General features: G+C 40.0%; 1 protein-coding gene across 1 annotated transcript; it reads left to right on the top strand.

The window, feature by feature from the left end:
- Positions 1-3,392: 3,392 nt before the first annotated feature.
- Positions 3,393-11,256, top strand: LOC136866843 (uncharacterized). The gene is made up of 3 exons (XM_067143944.2): positions 3,393-3,627; positions 3,731-3,801; positions 8,712-11,256. The coding sequence occupies exons 1-3, from the start codon at positions 3,584-3,586 to the stop codon at positions 9,998-10,000; spliced, it is 1,404 nt and encodes a 467-aa protein (XP_067000045.2). The 5' UTR covers positions 3,393-3,583; the 3' UTR covers positions 10,001-11,256.
- Positions 11,257-11,633: the final 377 nt, after the last annotated feature.

The following is an 11,633-nucleotide window of genomic DNA, read 5'->3' on the forward strand; positions in this document are numbered from 1 at the left end:
GCATAAAGTGGTGCTCTAGAGAGTGGTAGCTTCAGGACTTTTCGAGAAATAGGTTTCGACGAACAAGAGAACCTGGAAACTTTGTTTGTATGGTACTTCCCTACATTACTAAGCAGAGGTTTCACGAATCTGGCCACCTCAGTTTCTGGCACAAGTTCCTGGAGCTTATTGTTACTAAAACGCTTTAAAATCTTACACTGGCACAAAGAGGGTAGAACATAGTTTTTTTTATAGTCTGGAGCAGTCTAGTAGATTTCTTGCAGTACGGTAGAACCGCCCCAACAAATTTCTGTAGCCCCATAAGTAGGCCAATAAATCGTTGCTGGGGATAGGGCAGTTCATCAATGGGGATGCATTAACTGAGGTGGAAACGTTATTCAAGCACGTGCTGCATTCTTTTTTCTTCGATTACACGCACTAAATAACCACACACTAATGCCTGGGAAGCAGTTTCTAAAGTGACACACACCGAGCTCGATAGCTGCAGTCGCTTAAGTGCGACCAGTATCCAGTAATCGGGAGATAGTGGGTTCGAGCCCAACTGTCGGCAGCTCTGAAGATGGTTTTCCTGGTTTCCCATTTTCACACCAGGCAAATACCGGAGCTGTACCTTCATTAAGGCCATGGCCGCTTCCTTCCAATTCCTAGGCCTTTCTTATCACATCGTCGCCGTAAGACATATCTGTGTCGGTGCGACGTAAAGCAAATAGCAAGAAAAAAAAAGTTATACACACTGACTTAGGGGGCTCACGAACATCTTCCAGTAAATCAAGTACATACTCAGCGGCATCACTGGTTCTGTTTCAAGTCCGGGAGAGAATACTGAGGCAGATTTTTTTTTTTTTTTTTTTTTTTTGTGGATAACGTTAGCACCATCGGTGAACATTAAAATACCGGATTTCAGAATTGTCTTTATGGAATTCTGAGCAGCCCGTGAGCCAGTCATATCATTGCACCCTCCTCCCATTCTTATAGAACTAAACATGGCTTCAACTGGATCTCCAGTAAAGGCCCGTGTCCTGGAATGAAATACCACGGCATTCTGGTTTCCCTTTCTTTGATTTGCAGAAAGGCACGCAACAGTACACCATTTTCACTGGAAACAAGTACAGTACTAACTTATTTCCCGCTATTTCATTCCGACAAGTCTGGAGCCGGTTGGTGCTGCCACCTGCTGTGGGTACTTGTAAACGAAGTGTTTCATTTACACCGCCGTCTCGATCCTCCTATACTGCCTGCTCTATGCGAGCCTTTTTGCGACTACGTTGCGACAAAATTTCTCCGCTAGATGGCAGGCATAGACGCACAATGTTCTAAACTTATTCTAATGACGACAGCCTACAAAACACTATGTAGTATGGTCATGTGTTCACTGAAGCTCGTAAATTACATCAGTAATATTAAATATCGGCAAAATTACCTGTATGAAGTTGCAGTTGGCCTCTTCATGCACAATTTAAAGATTTTCCTGGACGAAGGCTTGGAGTGGTACCATACATTTTGTGTTCTTGCCTACGCAATATAAACAAATATAGGTCTTACGAACTTGGTTAGGATAATATCACTAAGAGTTTGCTGATATTCTTTGACCTCACACTGTAAAAAGCACATTCTGAAAGGTTTTCTTTGCTGGTTGTTTTACGACGCACCGACACAGATAGGTATTATGGCGGCGATGGGATAGGAAAGGCCTAGGAATGGGAAGGAAGCGGCCTTGTCCTTAATTAAGATACAGCCCCAGAATTTGCCTGGTGTGAAAATGGGAAACCACGGAAAATCATCTTCAGGGCTGCCAACAGTGGGATTCGAACCCACTATCTTCCGGACGAAGGCTCACGGCTGCGTGCTCTTAACCGCACGGCCAACTTGCCCGGTATTCTGAAAGGGAAGACGTCGCAAGTTCTCGTATTAAGCTCGAACGTTTGAAGGACGTCGACAATAGGGCACAGCAGCTTCAGCGAACTCCTGCATATGCTTCACCAGAGCAACAAAACAAGGTTTTGAATATCGAGCTCCTACTCTGTCCTGATGCATAATCAGTTCCATTTAGCGGTTTCGAAGCTCTAGGCAATGAGATGTTGCTGACACAAATGCACACTATCTCTTCAACACCTCTCTTCAACAACATGAACCTAGTACCCGCAAATTAGGATTTGATTTCCTGTTTTTAGTTTGATTGGAATATTGTCGACTGGATATCTGAGGTTGTCCAAAATGTCTAAACATGAAGACGTTTGCTTTGTGATTGTCCGTCACAATTCTTATCACAAGGAATCCACTATCCTCCACGGCTTGAATCACCTTCTGAAAAAAATCTGCAGCCTGTTTCCAGTCATTCGACCGGGTCAGGAATGGAATGAATAAAGCCCCCATCTAGCAGCGAGGATAGGAATTGTGCCGGCTGCCCAAGCCTGTCGCACTCCTCCGGGGTAATGATTAATGAATGACAGATGAAATGATATTCGAGAGTGGTGCTGGAATGAAATATGACAGGGAAAACCAGAGTATCCGGAGAAAAACCTGTCCCGCCTCCGCTTTGTCCAGCACAAATCTCACATGGATTTACCGGGGTTTGAACCACTGAACCCAGCGGTGAGATGCCGGCGCGCTGCCGCCTGAACCGCGGAGGCTCCATCACCTTCTGAAATAAGGTGTAAAGGCACAGATGCGAGAGTAATCTGAGGATAACCAATTACTTCCTTTATTAGGTCCTTGCCTAGATAAAGCCGACAGCCGCTTTTCTCTTAATTCCCTTCTAGACGGTATTTCATGGAGTCGTATCTTTTCTGGCTGTGAACCACCTTGCCGAGATTGGAAAAATGGTACACAACAGTTGAATATTTCGGGGAAAGAATCTGAAGTTTCAGTTCTACGAAAAATAGGACTTGCACAAACGAAAAGAAACAAGTACCAACACCTTAAAATCACTTTTGAAATATCTATTAGCGTAACATGATTAATTCATTTCATGGTTCTATACAAAATATCTCTTGTACGAACGAAAGTGACCAGATACGTTTACTTATTGTACGAAATAACTCAGGTTTACACACACATTCATGCACCAATAACACAGTGCTACACCCACACTAACAGCGAAGATTGTGAGTCTACTGCTGTACTCTTACGGCGATTTGGAGAAATGTCGGTAGTCGCGCCTTCCTGTGTTAAAATAGTGGCATAGAGCAGGCAGTATAAGAGGATCGAGACGGCTGTGTTCATTTAGTGCCGTGTTAAAATGTTGTAATGAGCAGGCAGTATAAGCAGCCATCGGATGCAGATCGAGCAGGCAGTGCTCGTAGGCAACGCATAGAGCAGGCTGTATGAGGATCGAGACGGCGGTAATTTAGACAACCCTTTCTTGTCACAAGGAGGTGTGGCGGATGTTTTGGTTTTGGTCGGAAGTTCAAGCATACATGGAAGATGGCCGCTCTGAAACTGTGTGTGTCTGTCATTCTTCCCAGATAGGCGTACAATTTAAAATAAACTAGGCAAATGGGTAACTTACAGATACCGTACTCTTGAATTAATAGTTCGAAATAAGCAATAAACTTCCCGAATCTACGTGGAATGGTCTAAATGTATGTTGGTAAACAAAGAACACAAGAGTACATATTTACACGGACCGTAAGTACTTGACTGATAAGTTTTACGCTAGATAATTTTCATGAGCACTTGTATGAAAAGTGCAAAGAAAAGGGAAATAAGCTTTCTCCTTGTGTTGTTTCAGTAACCAATGGTGTCTTCGTTATCGAATTTGGTGTATTTGCAGTGGGGAGCCTGTAATGCAATCTGTTGTAGGTAAGATGACATTATTAGTCTTAATGAAAAGGAAAGATTTGTTATAAGGCCACACCAACACGTTAAAAACCACTATAGTGCTTTGCGTTCCATCGTTTGTTAAAAGAATTAATGTAATACAGATCTGCACCCGTTCATTTGAAGGAGGCATCGACGGTTTTTCTGCCCAGGGCTGTAAGGATAAGGGTAACTAAATGTGAACGTGGTTAATGAAGAATGAAGTATTTTTTAAAATATGTTCTATTAAGAGAGAATGCATGAGAACCATCCCAAACCTTTCACTGGCACATACAAATGCATCTCTTACCAACAGAGGCAGTAATTTTATTTCTTCCTGTTAATTACCATGATACTGTCCGCCTCCGTAGTGTAACAGTTAGTGTCCTCGGGGACCCGGGTTCGATTCCCGGTTCTGCCAGAAATTTAAGAATGGCAGGAGGGCTGGTACCAGTATGTGGTTGAAATGGTACATGCAGCTCACCTCCAATGGGGGTGTGCATGAAGAGAGCTGCACCACCTCGGAATGAGGACACGAGTTCACTTTTTTTTAAACTATGATACTTTCCCAAAGTCAAAATGTTTTCTGAAAATTGTATTCTTTTTTTCCTGTATTCTTAGAATCCCCCTCAAAAAAAGAAAAACAGCTTCTTGAGTTCAGTAAATCTTAAGTAGGCCTAACCCATTCGTGAAAAGTAGGTTACAGATCAAACTTATCACGGTTCATACAACCTCTCTGGTAATAAACAAGTGTTGCCAATGTTAGAGAATTAATTTTATTCGGGAAATCACATTAACAAGGTCGTAAATAAAAGTTACAGATTTGTTCTATAGTTGTAATGATATTTAGGGGTTGTAATAAAGATATAATGGAGAGAGTGTACGAGTCTCTTCTAATACCTCAATTAGAGGTGTGACCATAATGGCCATAATTGACTTTAATCAATGTTATATATTAGAGATCTATCTTATCAGTACAATATCTAACACATATAGATATACTAATACATGTTTTGAGAATTTGTCTTCAGGGCTGTCACCCAGGTGACCTAGCCTTGTCTTAAATGATTTCAAAGAACTGATGTATGGGGTCCACATCAGAATTACATGATTCATAAACTGGGAAAGACCCAAGAAAAGCAGCACGATTTGTTCTGGGCGATTACCAAATAGTATTAAAAAATATTGCCAAACTTTGGGTTAGGAAGACTTGGGAGTAAGGAGACAAGCTGCTCGACTAAGCAGTATGTTCTGAGCTGTCAGTGGAGAGATGATGTGGAATGAGAGTAGTAGATGAATAAGTTGTAGTAGAGCTTTTAAAGGTAGGAAAGATCATAGCCTAATATGAAGGCCAATATAAAATTGTAATTCAAGAGGACAAATTGGAGCAAATATTCATTTAATGTAAGAGGAATTAGGGATTGGAATATTTTATTAAGGAAAATGTTTGATATATTTCCAAGCTCTTTGAAATCATTTAAGACAAGACTAGGTAAACAATTGATGATAGAGAATCTGCCATCTGGGTGACAGCCCTAAATGCAGATAAATGATGACTGATGATGAAGAAATCTATAATTTTGACCATCATGGCTACAATTGACTTTAATCAATGTTATATCTTGTCAGTACAATACCTGGTTTATTATCTAACACATATTGATATACTAGTACATGTTTCGAGAATCTGCATTCAGGGCTGTCACCCAGGTGGCAGATTACATTGTTTACCTAGCTTTGTTTTAAATGATTTCAAAGAACTTGGAAATATATGGAGTTTCTGGTTGAAATCACTTAAGCACATTAGACCTGTTAAAAATTGTACAGTCTAACATAAAACTGTCTACAAACAGTCTCCACTTAAAAATACATTAAAAATTCAAACATGAATAAACATTCATGTTGTGTCATGATCCTTATATAAATATCATCTGAATTTTCATGTGTGTTGTGGTGTTTTTCAATTTTCAAATGCTGACGTTGTGTGACTTCTATATGAGCTTCATATTCCAAACATGCTTCATGGGTCTCTTATTGTTCTTCCAAGTAACATTGATTCAGTTTGTCACTACTTTTTAATGTAATCATTGCTGAGGAACATCCAAATGGAAAAGATATCATTTGTAGTAAAAGAAAAGTCATTGTGGGAAGAGGAAAACACAAAGGGACAGAGACATTACTTAAGTTATTACTGAAATTTACCTGAGCTTACTCATAGATTTTGTAAGAAACCAGAAGAGCAGAGCCTCATTAAACATCACATGATTTTTGTGCTCGCTCTGTCATTGGCGTGTTCATGTGTTCTTCAGTTCACTTTCTTGGTAGCTCACATTCAATAGCAAGCACAGCACAGTGACTTAGATGATATTCTGACTGCGATGTTCTTAGATGCTCTTCATCCGTCTCAGTGTAGAAAATGATCTTTCTGCAGAGCAATTGGAAGCTGGAGTATTCATGTAAATTCTTAAAGCTTTGCACAAGTTTGGGTAGACATGTCAAAAAAGTTATTCCTGATCATTTTATGTACCGGTAGGTATAGCATTTTGTTGGCAACAAAACATACTTGCAAAGTCATTACTAGGTAAGCAAGGTCAATCTGTGCTATTAACATATATTAATTAAAGCCTCTTTGTAATATTTATTATGTCAAGGACATATTAGGCTTACATATCTTCACAAAGTATATTAACTCAGTCATCACCAGAACCAATTCAAACTTGCTACAAATACACAATCAGAACAATATTCAGCAACAATCTTACACAATATGTTGGTCAGTGTTACTATCTATATCATCCTATTAGCAATGCGAGACATTTACATTTTAAAATTTATGATTCCACCACAAGCGATGCTTGTTCGTTTAATTTTATTCGAACTTCCATATGAGATTCTAGAAAGCCTGCTGCCTCAGGCAATGCCCAGTTTGCCATCCCTAGAGTTTGTTTAACTGAATTAATATTTGTATTTTGAAAATGTAATAAATATTTGCTCTACATCTAGGCTACCAGACAGCATAATAGTACTCTTACTTTCTGAGTACTTCATATGCAACAAAAAATCAAGCAATGAATGTATGGTGGGTTCCAAGCAAAATAAAGACACAGTTGAAAATTAAACTCAGTAATTTTGTAAATGAAGATACACAGCTTCTTTCGTAAAGAATGAACCGATTTAAAAGGCTTATTGCGCCGTACTCAAGCCACGCAGCGGAACAAGTCGCATGTCATTACAAAGGGCATGGCCTCACATTTCTATTAGTAGTCAGTAGAGTGCTCTGCGCCTTCCTCCCCTCCCCACCCCTCCTCCCTACTCCAACCTGCACAGCAGTGAGCTCACTCAATTGCCGCGTGAGTCTAACAATGGCAACACCTCAGCACAGAGCTTTCTGTGTTGTTGCATTCGCACGGACCGGGGCCTGTGGTCACAGTGCAACGCGAGTTTCGTAGGAGATTTAATGATGACATGTATAGGTCCTCTCCCAAGAACATGTGACGGTGGTTCCAACAGTTCCAGGAAACAGGATATTTGTGTAAAGGAGAAAGCCCTGGTCGACCGCGAACTGCACGGCCAGAAGAAATTGTGAGGAGAATCCAAGAGGCATTTACTTGGAGCCCCTGGAAATCCACATCTCAAGGTTGTCGTCAGCTTCAGGTGAGCAGTACCAGTATCTGGCGTCCTGAAAAGATGCCTACACATGAAACCGTACAGACTGCAGCTGGTTCAGGCACTGAGATATCTTGACAAGGGACAATGGATGGAATTCTGTGCTGCGATACTGAACATGGAAAATGATGATGAAGACACCTTTTCGCGCCTCATTTTTAGCGACGAAGCAACCTTTCATATCAATGGCTTGTGTCAATCGTTACAATGTTCAGACTTGGGGAACTGGACACCCACATGCTACAACCGAGCACGAACGGAATTCTCCCAAGCTAAATGTTTTCTGTGCGGTCAGTAATGTCAGGGTTTATGGCCCTTTCTTCTTCAACGCCAACACTGTTACAGGACAAAGCTATCTCGCAACGTTACGGACCTGGCTCTTCCCTTTGCTGCAAACACACTCGTGCAACTTCATTTTCCAACAAGATGGAGCCCCGCCCCATTGGAGCTTACCAGTGCGAGCATTTCTGAATGAAACAGTGGCTCAACATTGGATTGGTCGACACATTGCTACGGATCGTGCTCTACTTGCATTGCCTTCCAGATTCCCAGACCTCACTCCTTGCAACTTCTTCCTGTGGGGATACGTCAAGGACAAAGTTTATGTTCCCCCACTACCCACTACACGGTATGACCTTCAAGAGCGGATAACATGCGTGATCAACTCAGTGGATCGTGATTTGCTGCAACACGTTTGGGAGGAATTGTCCTATCGCCTTGATGTGGTCCGTGCTGCTGGTGGTCATATTGAACACTTGTAAGACTAAACTTGAACATCAGCCAAACACATGTGTGTTGGGTTTAATCTTGTACTACTGACTGTTGGGAAAATATAGCTTGATGAAATCGGTTCATTCTTTATGAAAGACCCTCTAGTTTAAATCGTAGGTTTATTCTCTTGCCACATATAAAGGCATAAAATAAATAGATGAATAAAACAAGCTGAGATATAAAATAAACATATTAAATAACAACCACTGTAGAAAAAGTGTTAGTTGCCGGCTATAAAATAGAAATAATTCCGAGAAAAGTATATTCCATACAGCAGAAGAAACTTTTTAGTTTTTACTAAAGTTGTTTTCATTATATTGCAACCCAATCTGCACCATTTAACTTCTGCATTTTTCTACCTACTTAATATTTTTATTCCATTTCAATTTTTGCCTATCATATAGATGAATTTATCTTGTAGCCTCTTATTTTATTTGCATGTATGTCATGTGTAATTTCTCTTATATGTTTTGCAGAATCTTACAATTGCTTGGAATGTGCTGATTGTAAGTCTAGTTTCACCTCTGCCTCCCTCCTCCTGAAACATTTTGCTCAGCATATCTCAGAGAAGAATTATCAAGGTGAGTATGCCTCAAACAAACACAATAGTAGTGCACACCAGAAGTTCGGATCTTCAGTCTTGGCAAAGGCGAAGAAGGAGAGTATTCTGGAAGGTGTGTTAAAACGTTCAGTCAAACGTCACTTGCACAATCATGATAATAGTTCCTCTACTTCGGTGAGTAGCCATGATTCTTCTAATTTTGACAATAAAGATAATATTATAGAAGAATTTGTTACAGGACAGACTCTTTCAGAAATTGGGGAATTTGCTAGAGAGAAATCAGAAGAATCAGAGTTTAGTAATGTATCATTACTCAAGTTTGATCTCCAGAAACGTTTGGAAAATTGTGTATCAAAATTAACATCCAAGCAAGATAATTCTAGTGTTAATGAACAGTCTACCATTCTTCAGCTGTCTGCTCTTGGCACATCTGTTCATCGGGTATCTGTAGGTGATGAAATACAGCCTGAAAATTCAGAATCAAAAGCAGGCAGTGAAGTGCAAGTTATGGACAATGTTAATGTTGTGAACTTATGTATTACTGCATTAAAACATAGTGAAAATGATTTGAACACTGATAATGAAAAATCTACTGACCATCTTAAGTTACACGGCCAGATGTTGAAATCATTAAAAGGTGCATCGAATCGTAAGCAACAAATGCCTAAAAAAATACTGTATCATACTACTACGTGTGAGTCTGCTGTTTTGGAAACTGTTAAAGATTCAGAGGGCTTCCAACTACCTCCTGCTTTTGATGATCATGTTGAGAAGGTAAAAAGGAGGTATCCATGTCACCTGTGTTGTAAAGTGTTTGGTTGGTCCACAGACCTAAAGCGCCACATTCTTACCCATACTGGGGAACGTCCTTTCAAGTGCCAAATCTGCTCTGCAACCTTTACTCGTAACTTCCTGCTTCAGAAACATGAAGCGAGAATACATCAGCAAGTACTCAAGGTGCAACAAGAAGGTGGTGTGAGTTCTCCACCAAATGGTGGAGATGCATCACAGACTACTGACCAGATAGAAAATGTCATTAAAGAAAGTTTGTTAAGTTATAGGCAGGAAAAGTCAAATGGAAATATCAGTTGTTCTGTTGCATTAGAGAGAAAATTAGAACAAGGAACTATGAAGAAAAGAAAAATGTTGTGCAATAGTATGTCTTCTAACATTGTTTCACATACAGCCTTAAATGTTTTATAGAGTTTTTTTAGAGCAGTAAGTTATCTATTTTAACTGTCTACAACGCAATTTTTACCAAGTTATACAGTTATATGAATGTTCCCTGTAAGAACAGGGAGAACATTTATGAAAGCAGTATACAAATAGCATAGAAAAGTAGTAGTATCAGCTTTTATACTCAAAGGTTGATGGTTCTTAAATATAGATATTTTACCTAGTCCCCTTTATGAGGTGCTGCCCAGAATTTGTGAGAATTTGTTCATAAAAATGTGAATACTTACATTAACACCTAATTTTCACCATCACATTTAAAGTAGTCACTGTAGGCTTCAATACAGCGATTTCAGTGATTTTTCTACTTTTGGAACCACTTACAGAAATTTTCTGTCTTCAGTGGGTATAAAATGCCATTCTTTGAACTGGAGTTTACTTTTAGGGAAGAGGTAAAAGTTGCAGGGGCCTGATCAGGCAGGTAGAGGGAGGGGGAGGTTTATGGTACAGTGGTAATGTTGTTTTTTGTTGTTGTTGTTGTCAGGAAATGAACAAAACAAAGAGAGTGCAGGCACATTGTCATGGTGCAATAATCGGTCCCATTGTGCATATGTCATAAACGGTCTGCCTTCATAGATAACTTCATGCACTTTTACGATCATCTCAGGAGTTGTGCATGATGATGGTTGACCCAAATGTTTGTCATATTCCACATATTCCCAGCCTTCCTTGAAATCCTTAAGCCAATCAGATGTTCTTACTTGGCTTAAAGCTTGGTCATCAGAAGACTCCTCTAGCTTTCGGCAAGTTTCAGTTGCACTTTTATTGAGCCTGAAGCAAAATTTAATGCAGATTCTGTGCCATTTTGAGTTTTGCAGAAGCACAAGCATGCAGTGTAAAGAAAGGCTCCAAAACTTGGAAATGCATAGACTTACGAGGATGCCAGTTGGCAGACTAATAGTTGAAACATACATAAAGAGGCATGTAGTGCCATCTACTTGTTCACGTGGGATATTCAAATTCTCAGAAATTCTTGGGAACACCGTGTAAGGTCTTGTAAAGTTTAATTAGAAGAAACATATTTTTTTTTAAACCATTGAGAATTTACTCTCTGAGAATCGTTACAGTGTCCTCGCATATTCAGCATTTACTGACATGACTACAAAAACAAGTTTTATATCTTCACTATTGGCTGTCATGTCATATATAGAAAAATGAGAACGTGAATGCGAACACATAATAGGATGAAGTCACAGGTCAACATGGGAACCAGGCAAATGCTGGAGCTGTACCTTAATTAAGGCCACAGTCGCTTCCTGTCACATCGTCACCATAAGACCTATTTGTGTCGGTGTGACACAGTGCCTTGTGTGAAAATGGGAAACCATGGAGAAACCCTCTTCAGGGCTGCCAACAGTGGGGTTCGAACCCACTATCTCCCAGATGCAAGCTCGTAGCTTTGCGCCCCTAACCGCACAGCCAACTCACCTGGTAATTCACATTTTGGTTTGGCCTGTCCCAAGAGCGAGATGCAAGAAATTAGTTTAATGTTGAAAAATGCAAAAATTTCTTCACTGAACAGAAAGTGTTTCTTTACAAATATTTAATCATTTGTACATCATTATCATCATCCATTTCCATCTTCCATCTCCTGCCAGGTTGG

The sequence above is a fragment of the Anabrus simplex genome, chromosome 3 (assembly GCF_040414725.1).
Source record: "Anabrus simplex isolate iqAnaSimp1 chromosome 3, ASM4041472v1, whole genome shotgun sequence".
Classification (NCBI taxonomy): domain Eukaryota; kingdom Metazoa; phylum Arthropoda; class Insecta; order Orthoptera; family Tettigoniidae; genus Anabrus; species Anabrus simplex.